The sequence below is a fragment of the Ascidia mentula genome, chromosome 7 (genome assembly GCF_947561715.1).
Source record: "Ascidia mentula chromosome 7, kaAscMent1.1, whole genome shotgun sequence".
Lineage (NCBI taxonomy): Eukaryota > Metazoa > Chordata > Ascidiacea > Phlebobranchia > Ascidiidae > Ascidia > Ascidia mentula.
Window position 1 is genome coordinate 7,642,402 of NC_138572.1, and position 22,886 is coordinate 7,665,287.

General features: G+C 38.9%; 2 protein-coding genes across 2 annotated transcripts; both read left to right on the plus strand.

The window, feature by feature from the left end:
* The first annotated feature begins 9,575 nt into the window (after positions 1-9,575).
* On the plus strand, positions 9,576-19,842 carry LOC145909234 (cullin-1-like). The gene is made up of 18 exons (XM_082996564.1): positions 9,576-9,773; positions 9,834-9,930; positions 10,058-10,107; positions 10,454-10,652; positions 11,012-11,179; positions 11,386-11,527; positions 12,359-12,522; positions 12,946-13,108; positions 13,480-13,610; positions 13,955-14,142; positions 14,661-14,733; positions 15,244-15,375; positions 16,714-16,908; positions 17,169-17,300; positions 17,391-17,498; positions 17,922-18,028; positions 18,112-18,217; positions 18,408-19,842. Exons 1-18 carry the CDS (start codon positions 9,766-9,768, stop codon positions 18,600-18,602), a joined length of 2,358 nt encoding a protein of 785 aa, XP_082852690.1. The 5' UTR covers positions 9,576-9,765; the 3' UTR covers positions 18,603-19,842.
* Positions 19,843-20,353: 511 nt separating this feature from the next.
* LOC145909017 (uncharacterized) lies at positions 20,354-21,860 on the plus strand. Its single transcript, XM_082996337.1, has 5 exons — positions 20,354-20,510; positions 20,639-20,663; positions 20,724-20,870; positions 21,123-21,192; positions 21,675-21,860. Exons 1-5 carry the CDS (start codon positions 20,430-20,432, stop codon positions 21,784-21,786), a joined length of 435 nt encoding a protein of 144 aa, XP_082852463.1. The 5' UTR covers positions 20,354-20,429; the 3' UTR covers positions 21,787-21,860.
* The last annotated feature ends 1,026 nt before the right edge of the window (positions 21,861-22,886 follow it).

A 22,886-nucleotide genomic window follows, 5' to 3' on the forward strand; every position in this document is an offset into this window, starting at 1 on the left:
ACTGCGGTATTATATATCACCGCTGCTATAATTTCAAATTATCTGCTGTATATGCCATATCCATCCATATTTCCAATATAGTCGCCCATCAGCTGTCAATATCGCGATATAGCCACTAGTATCGGTTACTTTTAGCACTTAGGGTCCACTATTACCAGGGTTAACGCTCCTTTACTTGCGTTGTATAGCGGAACACTAAAAACTAGTTGTCCCTCTGGAATGGAAAAGTCTTGTTTCTTAGCAAAATTCACTGCTTCTACGGGCTAGCCTACTGATCCCTGAACAGCAATTTCAATTGAGTGTCCATTCGTTTGATTGTTTGGTATACAATCAAAACAACTTAAAGTTATGTACAGTTATCATTGCATTGAGTTGCAAGCAAATATAACGTTTGAAGTTGCTGTTCAGGGATCAGTAGGCTAACCTGGAGAATGACGAGTTCGTGTTGGTTGGGTAACAATCAATTGGGCTTTTAACTAAGGGCAGCACCGACATTTGGGCTTGATCAATGCTGCGCTGCAAGTAAGCGCTTATGGACATATCACATAGCCTGGGCATTTAACAAGTCAGTAACTATTTTAACACAACCGACTTCGAAAAAAAATATTCAAAACAACGGAACTATCACGGTTGCGCAGAGTATCGAAAATACGGTTTGACCGTTAAGTTTTGATTGCTGACAAACGGCCCCCAGGGACTGTTGAACACTTCCAATAGTTTTTCCCACTCGAAGCCCAGTCTCAAGTAAAGTGTAGCGCAAACATACGAACCCTTACAACACACCGCCACGCAACCGCCGTTGCCTGGAAACGAACGGTTGTATTAACTCCAAAGCAAGGCGAATTCCGCCGTTGCTTAAGTGACAGCTTCAGCCACTCCACGGTTCTCGTAAATGCTGGAGGTTGTCACGCTTAAACCATTCCAAGAGCTTTTGTCCCAACATGTTGCTTAGTTTCGAAAGTCTGAAGTAATATCAAGTATAAGAAAAAGCGTGTAAATTAACTCAATCCCGAGTCTTCAGTGAAGACTGAGGTGAAGGATGGGGACTGCGTTGGGCCTCTGGATTGACCAGTGATATGCAGAAGGTAACATATATGTTATGTATATTGAAATAAGTGCGACTTCAATTAGGATAAGCATTAAAGATGTACTTTTGCTTGTAAAGCAATTGCTAATTAAAAAAATACATGTGTGAACAATAGAGCCGATATATTTAGTTCAGTTTGTTATAGCTACCACTAAGTGGAAGTTTCATTTGACTTTTTAGCTGGCAAGATCATCATACAGTCACCAAAGCTGCACTGATGAGACCTTCTATAGGTCGAAAGCGTGCAACTCACTTTACGTTATTTTCACCATTGACAGATCAAATTAACGTCCTTCTTTGGTGTAATTGTGGCGAGAAAGATCAAGCAACATCGCTGATCTTTCTTTTTTAACAGCTAGTTCGATTGTAACCTGTGATTCACGTGCTTTTATTGCAAAGCGTGAAACTCCGTAGCTCCCCTTGGAGTAATCACGAAGCCCCAACGGAATTTCGCTTGGCTCTACCGTCCAACGTGCATTGCTGAAATTAAGCTTGCGTTTAGTTTTCACAGGAAAGGCCGTGTAATGCAATTGACGTGTGACTTTCACCCATTGAGCCGAAAGACAGGTTGTACGTTTTATGTGAAGGAGCGCCCTCTCTGTAGTCGGAACCCTACCAACAGTGTGGTCATCCGCCAAAGCCGCTTAACCCAAACAAATGCCTTTAATATTCATTATTCAGTGAGGTTACGAACCAACCTACTGATATGAACTCTGTCATGTTTGCGACTATCTGTTGGCCTTGTCAGATGTTATTGTTTATTGATGGCATTGACAGGATTGACGACCTTCAAAACATGCGCGCCGTTGTAAGTCGTGATAATTCGCAAATCGCCTCAAATTGGGGATAATGCACCGTCCATTTAATTAAACACATGTAACAATGAAAGTGAATCGATTATGCTTTGAGTCAATCTACATCTTTTGCAAATCTTTTTCACAATAATTACCCTTTCATTTATACTGACGATGGTATGTGTCTGTGAGTTGTGTAGTTGACTTCAAGTCACTAAGTATCCAATATTTAAGCCCATATGGCTATTATTTGTAAATATTGTGCTCCCGTTGTATATTGATCATTGTGATATTATTTGTACTATGGACCGTGTGAATTTGTATGGCATTTGAGTTCCATTACCAATTATCTGCAAGACTGGGCTCAAAAAACACAATTAGCAAAAAAAATCGAATCGTGTGCAAGTTTCGCATTTTGATTTGCAACATGTGGAAAATTTGTTGTGTATTCAATGAGAGCTGCAGACAGGGTGTATACACGTACTGTTTCGACCTGTAAGGTCTCATCAGTGCAGCTGTCATTGATTATTATGGCTCTTTTGCGCATATAATATGTTGTGTATTGTTTGACAGATACTTTGTATTGATACGTACACGAGTGGTTATGGCGTGTGTAGAACTAAACGCATTTTTTGGGCTTGCTTCCCCAGTAAAGTAGTTTATAGCGGAGATATTATTTCCACGCAGCCAGCTGAATTTACCTGCACCCAAGTAGTTGTAAAATATTAAGTTGCATTTGTTTTCCGTTGGAAATCGTTTGTATATAGTTGCCATTTGCATATACACTCAAGTAAAGAAGTGTTTGTACGTTGTTTTGGTTTTGTTTTTGCGTAATGCGATATATGTATGATTCGTTGGGGAGAATTTACAATAAAATCTCTTTAACTGCATCCATGAATTGTATGTTTTCTGTGTGAGATTCAAAATTTTAGATTTATCTGACATTTAATATCCTATTTTTTCTTTTTAAAATAGACGAAAATTTGCCTCGTGCAGGAATATATTTGCAGGAAACTGTCATCATGACAAATTATTGCAATCTATACGTAGCCAGGGGGGCAGTCTTTAAACCTATTTTACGTTCCCACGTGTCGCGAATTAGTCCAATTAGAATCGGTGAAATCCTATTTACGAGAGTTGTAGCAACCCTAGAATAGAGTCCCTTGTTTTGTGCAAGAAAATCAACAAGTTTTATTGAGTGCAGCACAAAAACGATAAAAGCACAACAGCAAGTGACGAAACTCGTGAATTACGTGTACAAGTAGAGAGTCGTTCATTGGAAAGTGATTTTGGCTCCACAAGTTGACTACAGCAGACCGAATTATAAATTGCTGGCATGAATAGAAAGTTTCCTAAATAGCGACCAAAAAACGCGACCTCAGTTATGTTTTACAAGGCCACGGTACAAAGTGGTTTAATCACAATGACAACAATGATGTCGGTGGTCAAGTCGATCGGTTCGTGCTCTTTTCAATGCTGGATCTCGGATTCACTCTCGGCTTTTTCTATTGGCTCTCTGCTTGTCGGCTTCGGTTGTTCTATACGGAAAACTGCTTCTCTCATTCCACCGTCGCGTTTAATGCGGTGCCCGCTCTCGTCAAAGTCGCTCAGATCGACGCTGCGTTTGCCGCCAGGAGATAACCCAGTACTCCAATGCTGCCTTTTCTGTATTGTGTGCTGCTCGCTGTTTTGTGGTTTTTCAACCTCTGCGTGATTTTCCATCTCGCTCTGTTGCATCCGCTTGCCGCCAGGCCTGTAATGAAAGCTCCAATGTTGTCTGGACAGTGGGGAGCCTTCCCATTCCACGTCACTCTTGTCATTACCATTTGGTACGTCATGTTTAAGAAGACTTTGTAATTCCTGGATGAAGAGTGCCGGATCAATGTCCACCCCGTTGACATTGACTTTTGCGTCCTTCTTGCCTCCAGGGCGCCAAAAATTGCTCCAGTGTTGGCGACCGGAATCTCGAAACACCATCGGCATGTCGTCTTGGTCCCTTCGGAACACCATTGGAACATCGGCCGCTATCGCGTTGTTGCGCTTTCCTCCGGGTCTATACCGATCACTCCAGTGCTGACGAGTAGCTACGCGATTTTTCTCGTTCCATGCGCGGCTGTCATCATTTTCTTGTCTCATCCAAGCACCCCAGAAATCTTCTTCCTCTTCTTGGTCTTCAGTGGTTTGTTCGGGCCAAAGTTTTGCCATTTCCTCTTCGTAACGCTCCATGGCGCTTTTCTCGACCGCAGTGTTTTGCAGTTTAATTAATTGACGTAGAATTTCACGCTCGTCGAAACCGGGTTCGTTGACGTGAGCTGGAAAACTGGTTGCCGCCGCTAAACAGTACGCGACAATAGTGCAAGCAACAAAACCAGAATGCATGATTATTCTGTAGGTCAAGTTCAATTTCGCCACTTACAGTTGTAAAAATCTGCAAACGAAAACGTATTTGATTTAACAGAAAAATTTCGTCGAAGAACAAAACCGATCGAAAAATTTGTGAATAAAGAAACGATGACTTTTGTTGTGACAATATTGGCAGATTTTTTTAATAAAAACAGTATGAATAAACGCTTTATCGCGACATTTTCGTATTGACGTTCGTTCATGTATAACTATTTTAACCAATAAACACACAAACTTTGTTGAACTAACTATCTGTGAAAACCCATCGTGCTGAACATAAATGTAAAGAAATCTTTAATTGTTATTTTGTTTAAACTTACGATGCAAAAAACAGGAACTGGTTACCCATATGACAAGCCTTAATCTCAAAAACTGCCCTTCAAATTACATTATGACACCCAAAATCGCTGGACGCTGCCAAGCATATTACAATACAAAAACGCTCAATAAAATAAGATATTATTTCCAAATCGATGTCTCGGTTGCTATGTAACAGCCTTCATCGGGATGTACTCGTTTGCAGATACGTCCTAATGAAGGCATCTTCAACAGATGTTATCTTCAAAAAGCAACATAGGTTTTGTTCCGCCAGTCCGATCGCGATCATCGACAACTGGTAATGCTCCTTTCCCCGCTATTGTCCTGCTTATATAAGCTCAGAGCTCAAGCCGTTGAGCGATGGCTGCTGCCTCCCATAATTCGATTGCTGTATCCAATGTGCCTTCGTTTTTCGGGTGCACCGCGCTTCGTAATTGGAGTTTTTGACTGACGCAAGGTATTACGCACATCCGTAGGGAGCAGGTCTCATCTCAAACCCAGAGAAACAATGAACACATGGTATTGATATCAGAGGATTTGCCAAAATTGCCAAGTGTTTTTTTTTGTTATTTTCCAGTTGTCTCTCGATCAAAATATTCTGCTGTTTTTTTTTCGAATCAACAACGGTGCAAAGTTTGTTTTTTGGAAATATTAGCCCTAAACATGCCGTTAAAACGCTTTGTCACTTATACCGACCATGACACATAAATGTCATAAAAAAGTTTTAGGTCTTAACGAAACTGTACAGATTTATACAAAAGATTTATACGAAACTTTAAACATTCATAAGATGGATTTATACACAAAATCTTTATACCTTCCCCTGGCAAACAAAGAATTAATTTGTTTATAACCTGTATCATGTTTCGTAATTTCTTTTTTGCATCAACGAATTTACAGACAAAATTGGGTCCAAACCGATATATGAACTTTCGTCTAGAGCCAATGCATTTGGATCTACGCCTATTTTTCTACACAAGGGAATGCAACGACAAGCGAAAAGCTTGTGGTAAATTAACAGGGATCACTGTGGCGTGGTGCAATGATTTTGCTTGTTTGTTTTATGTCGAGCACACGATGTGTTGAAGCACATTTGATGGAAAAAACGTCAAATTAGTGTGTTTTTTTACTGTTAAAGCGCCTTATGCTGTTCTGTTGGTCGTCTTGTAATTTGTTTAGAACTGATTTGCGAGTTTTGAATAGATTATGACCCCCACACCCTTTAGATGTCGACACCAATTTAAATTAATTGGCGTCCAGGGTCATGACGTACTTTGAAACTGTGACGTAATCACATCACACCCATCGGGGTTATTAGGAACTCTGGTACAAGTGTTAAAACTAATAATTGCTTTGACTGTAATTCTTTATATTGCAAGCGAACGAAAGCAAACAAGTAGTGTATTTTACTTATACAAGGGTCTTTTTGTACCTACATGGAAACATAATGTTGAAGTACTTTCCTATATTATCCCACATGGTAAAGTCAAGGGAAAATTCAAAGTCAGCGGTCAAACTTTGCGACCGCCAAAGATTTGCTACAAGATATTTACAAACAGTATGTCTTTTACCATCAAAATTCAAACCGGGATTGAAACCGCAATATAACGCAATTTTAATAATTATCAACTTCTACGGGAGGTTTGGTCTTTCACGGTGGAACACAACATTTGATTATTGCTGTGAAAACCTCATGAATTGCTGGGTCACAACTCTTGTACGGTCTCTCCGCATGGTATGCGAAACGTAGGTAGAATTCATCATATACAATCTACGGTATCATTTTGTGCCAGAAGGTCATTAAAGATTGTATATAATGATATTTAATCCTGCCTGGTAATGAATTGCCAGTCATGCCATTGCATGAACATTATTGCGTTGTCCAACATTGTTTAATGTGACTTTATTTAACAGCAGGTGCTTGCCCCTGTCATCGGAATATTGTGCTGTAAGCGAGGACGGTAAGAACTACCTTTCCAAAAAAATGTTGACAGGAAATATCGTTGCTCCTTCCCCCATGGGAAAAGGTATTGATCCGGATCCAAACCGTATGAGTTGGATTGTCGTCAGAGTAGTCACTAATTGCGTTTCTCTGCGACCCTTATGTTTTAGCGCTTATGCGCGAGTGGTGATGGTCATTGAGGTGATTCATTGTTTTTTCTCCAAATTTCGCATCCCATCCTTGTCCGACTACCTTTCACTAACTTGTTATTTTAAAGAGCATTATCTCATATATCATATATCATTCTTGAGCTGTATGCAGATGATCACTGTTTCGACCTATGAGCCCTCTTTAGTGCAGCTTGGTATGACTATTTTGACGATCTTGCCGGCCAAACGTCCAGACTCACAATTTATAATATTGACTCAATGTTTATTTTATTTTATTTATGATAATCATTGTGTGGCCATTTTATTGCTTGCATGCAAACAACCTCCCAGTGCGACTGGCTGCTGCGAATCTACGACAGACTGTGATTCTCCGTGAGGAAATCACCTTTACATGGGCGCCTGACTCGATAACTTTATGGTTTTATCGGTGCCCATGCCATTTTATTTCTTTGTATATTGTTCTTACGCGTGGTTGCATTTTTTGCAAAATAAACATGATTTGATTTGATTTGAATAGTTGGGTAAAAAGTCGTTGCTGATACGCTTCGTTGTTTTTGTGAACAGCAGCAGTACTTTAGTCATTTGTTTATCGTGTGCTGCGGATGATTTGTCATTCATTGCCCTGTGCATTTAATTTGATCTTCAACTTATAGAATAGAGTTTTAAGCTTTATTTAAATATGATTTTATTTTTGGAAACAAACACAATAAAATTAAAACGTTTTCGGCAACGTATCGTCAGTCGTATGTTTTCAAATAAAGTTCTCCTTTATTGAGCGTCCGTTTTCAGCCAACCCATAATATACATATATATCCCGCATGGACACCCCTTTATACCGTAGAGTTTACGGTACAATAGCAAAGATTATTGGTTTGAAATCTGTGGAAATTGTAAGATGTAGTAAAGGCTGTAGTATTGTAGCTCACAGTAGCAGCAAGCAACCAATGTGTTTATCCACCTTTCATCGTGAAATATACCGACTTACAAACCAAATCTTTTGTCTCCAAATTACTGCCCGACCACGAAAATATGGTTCGACAACAGTTGCAGACATTGATGATAATCGGGTTAATCATTTCAGTGGCGTTGGTATAATGTGATAATGAACGTGGCGCTGTATTAATAAATATTTCTAATTATGATTTGCAGATTTTCTTTCCCCTAAACATCAAACATGTAATTGGGTCACATGCATCCAAAAAGCGGGATTTCCAGATTTTGTATTGATCTTAGATGAGGTAATCTCACATCACCTCCACGTCTTGGCAACACAACCTTGTTCGCAACATTTATTTTTTTTTATTCATCAATCTAATTGCTAATTACATTTCGCAATTCCGGTGTGCCAGCGCGCAAGCCGAATTTTTTTTGCACTCGGACATAAACCGAATAAATAATGCAACGAAATGCCCGCTATCGTTTGAAACGCCGCCGATCCACTAAGGTATCCTAAATCGAGACGTTTCTGGCTGTGTCCAACCCTTCTGTCACGCGACCGGAATCGACGCTCCCCCTATCCACCGACAAATTCTCTTGAGATGTCATTTACGAACGTGTACAGATGCGCAGGAACACAATTATAGCCGATCCTACGCCATCGTCCGTTTCTCAGATAGCTGTGTGCGTGTTGGTCGTTAATAAATGTCGTGTTAAATCACTACTGGTTGTTTCTCGTGTCGGATTCTAAAATTTTATTTGATGCATTAATTACCTGCATCCGTTTTACTACGTGACTGACTAGACCCATCTTGTACACCTTTCATTAAATAAAAAAAATAACGCTATTACCTAAATACCGTATAGCTTCGCAGTTGCAACAATAAAGTTTGTTTCAGTATCTATTATACTGTTATGCATTTTTCCACTTTCAATGATTACAAAAAGCATTAATTTGGAACCGCCCCATATTTAGGCTAGTCTGTCTTGCAATGTGGATGTTGGCCTATTGGTTTTACAACATTTTTATGGTAAAGATTTATTTAAAATACAATCACTAAACTATCTTTCCCTTGTTGAGGTAAACTGGGTGACGCTTAACCTACATTCAAAATCATGAATTCTTCTGGCATAACTTCCAAAGAATATATGTGGAGCATTTGTATTGTGTGGGAGTTCCATTAATCCGGATTTCGTTTGGTTATATTTCGACTGGGAGCACCGACTGGTTGCAACAAAACGAATGGCTCCTTGTCGCCCTTTGCCGGACTATTTATGGTGAGACCAACATTAAATAAACTGCAATGGACAGTTTGTACTAAACAAAAGAAATACAGTCGGCTAATTGTCAAGAAACTTTTGTAAATATTCCAATACCGTGTATAAACAAACGTTCTTGTAGGCCTACACATCCCGTTTAAAGTAGTTCATCCAGACTTTACCATGCAAATCAAAACAGAAACTACTTTTACTTAAATGTTTTTGTTGTCAAACGTTGCTGATTTTTTTAGTTATACAATAAGCTTCAATGGTAAACCAACAAGCTCAAAAAATGTTTTGAGGTATGCGCCGCAAGTGGTAATTTTTCGGTAACTTTTGGAAAGTAAAAATTGCCAGTGACGTTTTATCAAAGAGAAGAGAAGGCTGGTGACCGACGTTCATTGTTTGAAAGCAAGTTCTCATGTTTTGCAGTGCCTTTCTTTTGTTTCGTGAACTTTCATTGCGAAGCAGCATGTTTGCTTTATATAGTTTAGCAAACTACAGAAAGCGCAATTGGAAACACGTTGAATTTGCTTTATTATGTTTTTGGCCAAATAAAAACAATTCAGAACAAGTGTACAGTGCATTTCAAAATGTAGAATCAGAGGCTCTTGGTCCTTTTATGGAAAAAGAGAGTAATGATGTTAAGTTATGCTTGCAGATTTGGAATAGATTTGTCAAACCGATGTGTAAATGATTTGACCACAAAACGGCAAGATTGGAAAGCGACGAAGAAAAAGCTCCTCTGCCTCTGCTGCTGCCGTTCCATCAAAAACACACAAGTCGAGCCTACCTACTGGTGGACAACAGACACCATCGTCAGTTGATACGCCATCTGCTGTTTCATCAGCAAAAATGACACGGTCGGTATCCAATGTTTCATTTAGTATGTATCTATTTAGTTATCATTTTATTCATTTTAGGCGCCCAGAAAACCGCAATGGTGGTGCCAATATTCATGGCCAGAGATATATAGGCCTAGATCAAATATGGGAGGATCTTCAAAAAGGCATTTGTCAGGTAGTGTTAGTTTTCTGTGCATCTGTGTCTGACATTTTTCCAGTTTGGCTTATAAACAGCATACTGAACATAACAGTTGTACTAATGTGATATATGTAAAAGCATAAGCTTTGTATGTATGTTTAAGGTTTACACAAGTCAAAGCATGGAGAGACAGCGTTATATGGAACTATACTCGTATCCTTGTCATCAATGTCTTTAATTTTGTAAAAAACCTAAATTATGTGGAAACATTAATGCTTGTATTCCATTAAAGCCTGCCCGAGAAAACTATCCACCTGCAGGCTTCTTACCATTGCAGTAACTCTATGGCCCACCATAGAGCTAAATAATTTTAGAGCAAAATAAAGAAATTATCTGAATATATATAATAATATAATAATTTATGACTGAGAACATAATTGCTAAAAAAATAGAATGGCCTACTGAGACCTTTCAGATTGTGGCTTTGGCAGGTTTGCTGACCTCTGGTGTAAACTGTCACTCAAAAGTGCAATTTTACCTTAAGTCATTGAATTACCAGTCATGTATACAACTACTGTACGTCAGTGTACAAGAGTGGGTCGTCCAGGCAAGGACCACACTCCAATGCAAGCCCCACAGCAGCCCGGGGAGCGTCAGCCAAAAAATCGCCTGGCGTTACACCTGCACATCTTGTTGGCATGGAGTTATACAAAAAGTTAAAGCAATATCTTCAACATTACCTTACTGACATACTGAAGGTATTGTAAAGACTTGTGGTTATGTTTGTTAAAAGGCGCTCACATAACTTGGTTACCCAGTGTTTTGGTTCTAGCTGTGAACTGACAAAACCAGGTTAAAGTATTTAAAGGGACTATGTTATTGATAAAGCTGTTTATAATTGCTGGACATTTGTCCATCTCATTTTGGTCGCAGAAACGTAAGTTCAAGACATTTAAAACACCCTTTTAATACTGTTTTTCGGCTCCTGTACAGAAACGATCATATGAGAGGTTTATGGGGTTACAAGTGTTTTGATATATATTCTTACAATTGCATAACATATTTGCATATGCATAGCTCTGTATACATGTTTTAATTGCTTTTATCCTACTTACAGTCTGGAGAAAATCTTTTGGATGAAGATGTCCTAAATTTTTACACCCATCGGTGGAAGGACTATCAATTCAGCAGCCGCGTCCTCAATGGTGTTTGTGCGTATTTGAACCGACATTGGGTAAAGAGGGAATACGATGAAGGCAGAAAGGGAATTTATGAAATTTACTCGGTATGTATGAAGTTTTGTTGCAAAGTTTTCTTTTGAACACAATTTGATTTAAATTTTTTATACATTGTTAATCACTGTTTTCGAACAATCGCGTGGCAGGGCATTTAACAGCATTTAAATAAAAATCCCAACTGTATATAATGGTATTTTTTCAAACTGGCCAACAAAAATTCACCTGTCAAATTACTTGTAACACATTTTTGCAGCTTGCCTTGGTAATATGGAGGGAAAATTTGTTCAAACCTTTATACAAGCAAGTGACATCAGCTGTGCTTAACCTGATTGAGAAAGAACGGAACGGGGAGACCATCAACACATCACTGATCAGCGGGGTGTTGAGATCCTACGGTAAAAATTGTTTTGCTTTTTATGCACAGTTTGTGGAGTTTATAATAGAATTCCTGTTTAGGATATAGTGTCCACCAATCACTAGGGTTTCGGTGCTGAAATTTGTTGTTGAAGTTATTGATCAATGTTGTTAGCCTGTCCACTTAGAAGAAACTGATGCAGTATTAAATTGTTAGCATTTTATACAAATACCTTGTTGAAAAATGAAACATTGCCTTGGTACACATGCTATAGTAGCGTTGCTGCAATAACTACCCCTTTACTGCAAGGCTCTATGTTTACTTAAACAACAAAGGTTCAAAGACATAGAACAGAGACTAAAACATTCCAACTTTACACAGTTGAGATTGGTGTTGGCGACGGAGATGAAATCAGAAAAGTAAAGTCATCGGCCAGTTTTGCCAGATCTCCAAGCAGTAACAACAACACGCCAGGCAGCAGTTCAGCAATTAACTTAAACACACAACCAGAAAGACAGGCTCTGAGATATCCAGAAGGTTTACTTTTATCACTTTCTGCTAAGTCCCAATATTATAACCATTTAAAAGTTTGAAATTGGGGGGCTAGATTGTAAATGTGAGTTTTAGGTCATGTAAGAAAGAAGAAAGAGTATTGTTAGTTGTGCAGCAGTTAGTGATTTGTAAAGATGCTTATTGGTATTTTGTAAAAGATGCTTTGTCGTCCTGTGCCACTGAGTGTTGCAACTAGAAAGCACAGAAAAAAGTTATACTTCACAAATTAATGGCAAACTCAGTTATATAATTTTACACTGAGCATTGTGAATATATCAGGAAAACTAAGAACCAAAAGCTGATTCCATTTTTTTTCTAGTTGAACTTGGTCTGAACGAAAACTCCCCGTTTAATCGTGAAGTTTCGCTAAGCGTATACAAGGAGGCGTTTGAAGCAAGTTTCCTGGAGAACACTGAAAGATATTACACTGCTGAAAGCCAAGAGTTCCTCGCTCAAAATCCTGTCACTGAGTACATGAAAAAGGTAAATCTTTAGTGTACCATCAAACTACACTTTTTTAATATTTTATATGAAAAAGAATTAGCCCTTGGAAAAAATTGAAGTATATATATATTAATTAGGTTGAACAACTGTACTGACCAAGACAATAGTCAAGAAATTGGAGTAAACTAGAACGATCGAGTACATACAAAAAAGAATAACTATTGAAAATTACCAATTTTGTAGCCTCAGTTAGACGATTTGGAATAATTATTTTTTTGACCTGGTATTTTGTGGTAAAACCTGTGTCATCAAACCAAATAATAGATTGCAAATCTGCTGCTGTTTTGATTAAATTTTTATACTGCGACAACTTTGCATTTGAACATATTAGACACTTTGTAAAATAAATGTCCTTGGGAGATTCCAGTGTCCTGTTGCAATATTTTTGGTTTGTAATTACAGGCTGAGGCTCGGTTGTATGAAGAAGAACGTCGAGTTCAAGTTTACCTTCATGAATCCACCCATGAACAACTTGCACGAAAATGCGAGCTTGTCCTCATTGAACGACATCTAGCACAATTCCACTTAGAATTTCAAAGCCTCTTAAATGACGATAAAAATGAAGGCAAAATTTAAATTCTACTTTGTTTTATGTATTTTGGTAAAATGTTACATATAGTGTAATCGCCTTTTGAGCTGGTTTAGTCTTAAAGAATTTTTTATGATCTTGAAAGGAATTACAGAAACAATTAGACCTGAAAACATATTACAGTACAGAAAATCATATATTTCAGTTTGCTATTACATTTTTAAAGCGACATGTCACAATAGACTAATGGTTGCTGGCAGACAAGATGATACCATATCATCTTACTATTACTTTAAACATGATAATTTTAAGTTTTAACCTTATAATTCATTTACTTGCAGCAGCTCATTTACATGTTCTTGCAACTTAGTATTATAAACAGTATAGATGTAACCACACCTGTGTAGATTTGGGAAGGATGTTTACGCTTGTGTCAAAAATTGAAAACGGTCTGGGAGAATTGAAGAGTCTGCTAGAGAAACACATCCACACTCAGGGAGACACTGCCATTGAACAATGTTCAACAACTGCTATAAACGTATGTTAAAGCTCATGTTTTTGTGATGATAAAGGTTGTACTTTTTCCTGTAATCAGGAAGTGTCATTGTCATGCAAAATATACTCCTCTATCGACACTGCGTTGTCACTGAAAATTGGCCAATTGTTATGAGTGGTTTCATTGCATTGTTAAGTTTGGCTAAAAATAGGCTCTGCAAAAGAAATATTTGATTTTAAATGTTTTTAATTTACTGGTTACAGTACATCTAGTGTCTTAATCTATGTTTTATGTGCCTGGTAGCATAACTCTCCCATCACATTAAGCGGCACATTATGAAATACAAATGCAAAATTTCCCTTCTCAATTCGTGTTTTCTGTTCCAGGACCCTGCACTGTATGTTCAAACGATTTTGAACGTCCATAAAAAATACCACGCTCTCGTTGAAAGCTCATTTCACAATGATCCAGGCTTCGTTGCCGCACTGGACAAAGCGTGCAGTCGGTTTATCAACAAAAACGCCGTAACCATCACTGCGAATTCGTCGTCCAAGTCACCAGAGCTATTGGCCAGGTACGTACACAAGTTGTTATCAGACTACTGTTGGTCTCGTAGTGCGTGTAGCCGGAAACAAAAGGGCGTGGGTTCGAATCTCAGCGAGGACGGAGTGTGTTGCGGTTGTTTTTTGGTTGGTTTGTCATTCAAATTCATTTAAGTTTGAGTCATGTTTTTTTAGCTTTTAACTGGAATCCGCACATATTGCTGTATGTACTTAGTGTATAATCATAATATTCAAACACGGTAAAAAGTAAAAAAAACTGTGGTATACCGTTGTAAAAACATCACAACGTTTACTGGTATAACTGCCAAGACATTTTAGCTTAACTGGATCAAAACGCCTTTTTCCAATCGAGATTCCAAAAATCAAGCTCCAGGTGGGGTTTGAACTCACGACCTTTGGCATACCGGGTCATTTAGAGTGCATATTGTGGTCCAGATACACTGGTGCGCAACCTGCAAAGCGACCTTCCGTTTATGCAGATGATTTCTGCCACTGCGATCAGACAACGGTAAACCCTGTGTTTTCTTAGGTACTGCGACACATTGCTCAAGAACGGAAAGGTTTCCGAAGATGCCGAACTTGAGGCTACACTTAAAGAAATAGTGAGCTGATACTTTAAATTTGGTTTTAGTATTCCGCATTTTGGAACATTTAAATATGTGATGCCATTTTAAACGACTTTTTCCTCACAAACACAACCAAACTTCTCACACGCATGTCACTTTTTTTAATTTACCAATACTTTGATGTGATCAGTTTAATCTGGACAATACCCTTTCGCCTCGAAACATGTCCCCGGTGTGTCTTCCCCCTTTACGGCTGTGTGTCGCTGTCTTGCTGTAAACTGCACTTTATTTTGTACAATATTTATTCGTAAGTCATTGTTGGTTATTTTTCAGGTGTTAACAAAGGTCGCAAAAACAATAGTAAAAAAATAATGACAGTATGAGGCAACCTGATTATATCCAATCATGTGGATTTGCAACAAATTTTTAATTCATCCTCATTTACCCAGTTTCTTTCACTTAGTTCTGGGAAAAACTCATTTACACTGGGATTACACATTCACCCGCAAAAGAAACTCCGCATAATCTTGAATTTCCCCTCTACAGATGACTGTGTTCCGCTACATAGACGACAAAGACGTGTTCCAGACGTTCTACTCCAAAATGCTTGCAAGGAGGTTGGTACAGCATACTTCGGCTAGCGACGACGCCGAAGCTCAGATGATTTCCCGCCTGAAAGTAAGTGATAGATGTCGGCAAAAATTCCCTGTTTTACCGATGTAATTATGCGATCCTATGAAAGGTGTGATTTTTAGTGACAAAATCACCGTTTGCTGGTTTTATCAGTGCCTATTCTTGTCCATTAGTGTCATAGTCTATTAAGCAAAATTAAACATTTAATTTTTTTACTATTACACCTATCTTAAATATCTTTAGTATACCTATATATACACAGTGCCCGAAGTTATGAACACAGCAAAGTCATTCGTTTATTTAGCTTGTAGGGAATATTAACTGTTTGATTAAGGCCTATCAAAGACCATGAAGTGCTTGACTTGAATATCAAGTATAGTTCTAAGAGCAATTCATTCAAATAAATTAGATTATGCGGCAGAAACTTACGTCACTGCGATTGCCGCATAAGATAAGTTCCCCAAACAGGGACACCCCCTTGGTTTACATGGCGTTCTGTGAAGTGGGCGTTATCCGTTTTTATGTCACATGACACTGTCAAACGGGCGGAGAAGTTCTTTGTTCAGCCCTTCTAGGATGACAAGTTGTCAGTCGTCGACCTTGCATAATGACAATGGCTCCAAATTTGATGCTAGAGTTGTATACTACCCCTAGTCACAATTTTAATGTATTTTGGGGGTAGACTACAGAATATTTTGGAAAAAATTTTCATTATTTTGTTTACTTTCGGTCGATTTGTATCAACTCAAAATGTAAAATTGATATAGCGCTGGTTTGTCAAAAAAAGTGTGGATTTCAGACGAGTAACACATACTGATTCCCACAGTTTTCCAGTCAATGTTACATTAGCGGTCGTTTTTTACAACAATCCTTTCAATTCCCGTTATTTCATGTCAGTTTTGTTAATTGAAGAAGGGTGTTATAGCACTCGCGGTTTATTGCATACGATACTAGACAAACTTTTACATATGGGCGCGTTGTTGTTGTTTTGTTAATAAACATCGTATGTTTACGTGATGCTTTTTTGGTGTCACGATTTTACAAGGCTCTGACGCAACATTGCGTATAAACATATTTCATTGCACGTGCTTTGCAGTGTTTTTTTTTATGTCTTTGTTTGGCTGTTTTGATGGCAAGATCGTCGTAAGTTACTAAAACTATACTGATGAGACCCGATAGGTCGAAACAGTGGACCTTTCCACTAAAAATCATTGACTCCATGTTTTTATGTGCTTTGCCATCCATATACTAACCTCATTCTAGATCGGCAAACTAAAAATCAATCAACAAACGATTATGAACCAAATTGCCAGTCAATCTTCATTAAAGTTCACTGTGCTGAAAGTGACCTTTAGTAACCTCTTTTTGATTGTGTCGTCACAGCAAACCTGTGGGTTCGAGTACACGTCCAAGTTGCAGCGAATGTTTCAAGACATCGGCGTAAGCAAGGACTTGAACGAGAATTTCCGAGGTCACTTGCAGAAGTCTTCTCCACTAGATATAGACTTTACAATACAAGTCCTGTGTTCTGGCTCGTGGCCATTTCAGCAATCCGTCAAGTTCAGATTACCAGTCGAGGTGTGTTGCGTTAATATGGGCTTAAATTATTGATTTTTTGGTTTATGGGCTTTAGTGGTAGTCATTTACGCATGCTTTTGTCGATGGCTGTATATGTTATCAATAGAAACGTCACCTAATTTCACTCGAATAATTTACGTACCTTTTGTGTTTGAAGGACATTTCTTCTGAAATTACAATGCATGCCAGCAACAGTAGCACTATATACTTCTTCACCATGATATCACTTGTTATGCCCGAAAAAAACAAGTTGTTTACAGTTGGAAAAGAGTTACCAGCGGTTTACGGAGTTCTACGCGCAACAGCATACAGGCCGAAAACTGTCGTGGCTTTACCAGATGTCTAAAGGCGAAATCGTCACCAACTGCTTCAAAAGCCGTTACACCTTCCAGGTGAATGCGAATACCTTTATTATTTGCTCCTATGACCTAAAAATAACCTTTTCAAAAGTTCGTGACATGTAGTAACCCAAAACGTTGCAGGCTTCGACCTTCCAAATGGCCATCCTGCTTCAATATAACTCAGCATCCAGCTACACTGTTCAACAGCTGGCAGAAAGCACGAAGCTTAAGATGGACATTCTCTTGCAGGTGAAGAAATACATTGATATGACTTTGTAATCACTCGAAAACAGTAGCCCTACTTTGTGATCAATAGGAATTCACATATCACTTTATTTTCATTTCTTTTGTCAGTCAAAATACCTTCTACAAATTTGCTGTAAATCAATGTATTATAAAAGACACAATCCAACATCCAACCAAATTAAAATAAGCCCGAATTTTGAACACAAGATCATCCATTGCATAAGCTTGGAGAACATCATTGCCTTCACCAAGTTACTCAGAAGTTGGAGCAGCTGTAGGTGTTCAAAACTTATGGTTGTGTGTTTAAACCCCACCGAAAGCATGTAGCTTTCAGACCTGAATGTTCAGCTGCTGTGTAACTTCTATACGAACTACAGCCAATGGGTATTTCAGCCTACCTAAAAACACCTCTTGTTTTTCTGAAAGGTGTTGCATCACCTTCTCCGGTGCAAAATCCTCCAATGCAAAGACTCTTCAGAAACGGTTGACCTCAAACCGGAGCATGAGATCGAACTGTGCGTATCTTACAAAAGGTCAGTCCTAATCCATTTCCGACTGATGAAAAACGGTTCTGTAATCACTGAGGATTTTATGTTAATATGTCTTTCTTTTGTAGCAAAAAGTTGCGCGTGAATATCAACAAGCCAGTTAAAACCGAGTTGAAACAAGAACAGGAGGTCACGCACAAACACATTGAAGAGGATAGGAAAATGCTTATTCAGGTATTAAAATTTTCTGCAGCTCTATATATTGATAATATTCAAGTAATAAAAAACATATTATATGACTGGTAAACTATACAAAGTATGCATTACCATGCAAAACAGCACATAATTATATTCCCTTTAAACTTGTTACATCCTTGTTTACCTTCAAACTTTACCCCATTATGACGTCACTGTCACAACGCAGGCGGCAATCGTTCGCATAATGAAGATGCGCAAGCAACAGAAGCATCAGCAGCTCCTCAGCGAAGTCCTTGCCCAACTTTCGACTCGCTTCAAACCGCGAGTGCCCGTCATCAAAAAATGCATAGACATTCTCATTGAAAAAGAATATCTTGAACGTGTGGAAGGCGAAAAGGACACCTACCAGTACCTCGCTTGATGCGTTCCAAGCGCGCGTGACTGACAACTTCGAACTTTACCGATTACCCGTTTAGAAAATATTCCTTTATAAGGTTGTGTTACGCGTTTTACCAACCTTTGGGTTTGCGGAGCATTTGTTAAGTCCGTTGTCGTGTTGATTTACCGACAGTGTACAAACTAAACGCGCTATGCCACTTGTTTTTCGGGAATGGGGGAGCTTTTGTTGTTTTGTCTTTTTTCTGCGTGACTCTTTGTGACGTCATAAGTGGGGTGCACGCGTGTCCTCCCCCCAACCGGATCCAATTAAAACGTTGCCCATCAATGTTTGCAATTCCACAACATTATTCAAAAAGTTACCGGACAAGTACCTGCTTGTATTGGAAAAGATACACTACTGAAGCCAGCTAATGAAAGCGCGCTGTACTACAGGCGTGTGAAGACCAACATCCTCCGCGCGGCCACTCTTTGACACTGGCATATAAAGCGTCTCTTTCCATTGACAGAATTTACGAAGATTTTGATTTATAATTGTACGCTTCAGGTATAACACCCTTAAAAAAGTTCTCGTAACATCTTAAAATGACACAGGTTGTTCAGTACATACACCATATCCAGAAGTCCAAGCACCTTTGTGCGGTTTTAGTTGAACAACTCTTGCATCTTATCGATCATAAAAAACTTACGTAAACGCTCCCATGACACTGTGGACCCCCCTCCCACTGCGTCACGTGGCTGTATTTGCTTCTTGTTTCCGCTACATAACCTTTTACGTTACGTTGTGTTCCACGCTGTCCTCGCGAACCGCCACACTCGCCTTTACCTCGATTCGAACCTGCGCCTTTGCAGGTTTGCTCAGATCCCATTTCCGACTTTTCGTGCGCTTGCGCCCGTTTCATCGCGATTATGACGTCGTGGTGCGCACACAGTGGATTCGCTTTTCTTCTCGCGTTCGTCTGGTGCAATTTACTGCTCAACTCGAGTATAATATGTAATAGTCACGACCGCTTGCGCATGAACAACCCCTTCGCCCGACCCACATAAGCAAGCAACTGCCTGTTGTCTTGCATAGTTGGTCAAGGTGAGCGCGAAAGGCCGTATCGTTTTGTTCCATAATAGGTTGCCGACTCCAATGTTATGGTGAACACCTGTACTCGCACCGCTATACGCTTTTTTTGCTTTGCGTTGTTGAGTTTATGTTGTTCGGCGACGCATATCCATTTTTTGTGCTTGTAGTAATAAAAAATACCCGTTTCATCCTGCATCCGTATCGTACACAAATCGACTAGAGAGTTTCAATGCTCATTGAACGTAGAAATGCAATGGTAAAAGCAAAAACGGCGTCAAGTCGGAAGAAACAGAAATGGGGTGGTGAGTATAACGTATGCAATCCCGCAAAGATTTTTCAGAATATTAAGTTTCGCACGATTGCACAAGTTGCCATCAAACCATCTATGTAGTCTGCTGGGTTTCCTTGAATGTTATGATTTAAAACAGCACCCAACGTGCTTCACTTCGCCGCCTGCTGGTGTAAGTACATCGTTTTGCCAAAATAAAGCAATTTCTAAACTTCGCCATAAGATCTTTTGTTGTGTTTGAAACAAGCTTTACAAGTTCACGTGGTATGATTAGAATGTAGCTTCAAAGCGTGTAAACAACTTAACTGCAAGAACTGCCACTTTGCCAAGCTGCAGACACAGACGTTTTTCGTGATTGGGCAATATCGCCTTCAGCAATTCCGACACGCACAAACGCTTATCACAAGTCGGAAATTGTTTAAGCAAGCTGAAGCCTTCTAGCATAAATTTCTAAAGCGCGAAGTGTTGTTGATAGTTAATGCTGTTGCAGTATGCTGGTTTACTTCAGTAAACAAACTGTTTGTTTTCTGCTTCTTCTGATAAGTCTATGTGATGCTGAGGCTGAAATTCAGGTAAATTTTGACTAGTACTTAATAAGCTACTGGAATTATGATAACAATTACAAGTGATACAGTAACAAAATGTCTTTCCATCATATGAGGTAACCAATTAACGCTGTTTTGTTATAATTTTATTGCAGTCTCTGAGCGAGGCTATAGATGTAGGTGAGTTACCTGTTTTATAAAACTCACAACAAAAGGTCGTTGTAACTTCACTTTTCGCAGGCACCAGTAAGGAGTTTGATCAAATGTTTGATGGAGAAGGCGGATCGCTAAAGAAAATGCTTGATCTTTTTCACAAACGCACACTAATAGAGGAGAGTTACATTGATGACGTGTTCATGAGTGCGGCCAAAGTGCAATCCATTGACGGTAATATCAGTCATTTCATGTACTTTGTCACAAAAGCAAAACTGCTGCCGGATATATGTCTGTTGTTTGACTCTCACGTGTCATGACGTAATTAATTGCGCGTCATATGATTTCTATTTTTTTTGCAGCGCAAATTGAAACATGATTAAACAGATTTGTTTTAATCGTGTAAGTGATTCAAAAAATAAGTACTTTGAAAGGCAGCGATAGCAACTCGCGTAGTTGTTTTTGTGAACAACTGTGTTTTTGCAGATCTCGGTGCTATTAATGTGGACACGTCGGGTGCAGTTGACTTTATCAACAAAGTTATAAAACACTTCCAGTGAGTAAACAAGTATATAGCCTATACTAACTAAACAAGCTTCGCTATATAAGTTAGTATAAAAAAAACAGTTAGGAAAACTATTAACGGTTTTACCCATAATTCTGAGAATAAAGAGACTGGCAATGATACATGACGTCACCATCTCCGCAAGCCTTATCTACGATCTGTGACGTCAGTCAGGTCAGCTCCATATAATCCTGGAGTTTAAGCAACCGCGTCATTTTTAACTGATGATGTATTAAGTTCTTGCCGAAACGTTTTAAATGAATAAATAAAACATGTTAATGTTCTCATAAACTGTTAAATATGTAAAGACATTAAAGGAGAGCTGCAGAATATTTCTGAAATAATAATATAAACCTCGATGAAACGTGGAAACGTTGAACTGAAACTAAGTATACAAAGTAACAACGTACAACCAGAAGCTCAACGTCAAGAAACATGCAATTGGCGTCAAAATGGAGTAATTTTTTCTGCAGAAAACACCCCAATGCAGGGCGTAAAGAGGAACCCATCATCCTGGCCGAAGATCACAAAACCAAAGAACCAAACGACGATGACAACCTCTCGGCGCCGAAAGAGGAATTATAACGTTGTATTTATTGCTGTGTATTTCCCACTTGCGTAGCCCCACTTCCACAAAAAAACGCGGTCGTCGGCGTACCAGAAAGACCTAAAAAATACAGTGTGTTGATTTTGCAAGTTTAACGCAGACTGGCAAATCGCTTTAGTATGAGTGTAGTTGTGTGTTGGGCCAGAAAATATAAGATCGTTTAAATTGAACAATGCTGGAGGCCAGGATTAGATCCAGCGATCTACATTTCGAATTTATCTGTATCTTATACATAAAAGCGTTAATTTTAATCAAAGTTTAGTACAATAATAATTTTTATAGTCTTTGTTGAAACAAAATATTTTTGTGAGCTGACTATCCCGTACGTTTTTTGGGGGGCTAATACTAAAACGTTTTGCGAAATGTTCGGATTTGGACCGAAATAATGTAATTATCCTGATGAAGGTCTGTTGGATAACGACCGAAACGTCGAACAAACAAGTGTTTCTTTTTGCCAGAAGAACTTTTAATTACTAAGTAGTATGCCTGGCAGCATCAGCAACAAACCAAATAATGTACTTGCGTCGTGTTCAATCAAACGGCTACTTCACAGGAAATCATTTCATGTGTTGTATTTCTATTGAAGTAGTGAACCAAACGGGTGAATATCGGAAGCATCGTAACCATTATATTTTAGCAAAGTGGAGCCAATAATATGAATTGTGTCCAAACGGCCAAGCAAAGACTTCCACTTTGTGGTGACTATACAATCACCGTCATCCGTTGGGCATCAAACTAGGTTCAACCTTACGGAGAAAACAAGGTGGAAACACTATGGCCAAGCAATGCTTAACCAATAGTTTGGTCTGCGAAGTCGTCTGATAGTCACACCAGCTGCACTGATGAGACCTTATAGGTCGAAACAGTGGCCATTTGTATGCAGCTTATACAATTCATATTTTAGTTTAAATGGAAAACAAGCCACGGGAACCAAATTTGAGATGCAGTCTAGAAACCACTTTAAACCACATTTGACAAAAACTCTGCACACACCCATGTGCTATATGACTGTCATGAAATTGTACTTATTGGTTGTACTGCCCAACCAATAACCGTCCTACATCAAACAAACGTAGAC

What these genes read in the sequence shown, in the direction of transcription:
- LOC145909234 (XM_082996564.1), top strand. An exon ending in TCACTGAGTACATGAAAAAG is followed by an intron (nt 12,523 to 12,945) that starts GTAAATCTTTAG and finishes TTGTAATTACAG; the next exon opens with GCTGAGGCTCGGTTGTATGA. An exon ending in AGTTCAGATTACCAGTCGAG is followed by an intron (nt 16,909 to 17,168) that starts GTGTGTTGCGTT and finishes AGTTGTTTACAG; the next exon opens with TTGGAAAAGAGTTACCAGCG.
- LOC145909017 (XM_082996337.1), top strand. Translation starts at nt 20,430, where the DNA reads ATGCTGGTTTACTTCAGTAAACAAACTGTTTGTTTTCTGCTTCTTCTG. An exon ending in ATGCTGAGGCTGAAATTCAG is followed by an intron (nt 20,511 to 20,638) that starts GTAAATTTTGAC and finishes ATTTTATTGCAG; the next exon opens with TCTCTGAGCGAGGCTATAGA. An exon ending in GAGCGAGGCTATAGATGTAG is followed by an intron (nt 20,664 to 20,723) that starts GTGAGTTACCTG and finishes CACTTTTCGCAG; the next exon opens with GCACCAGTAAGGAGTTTGAT.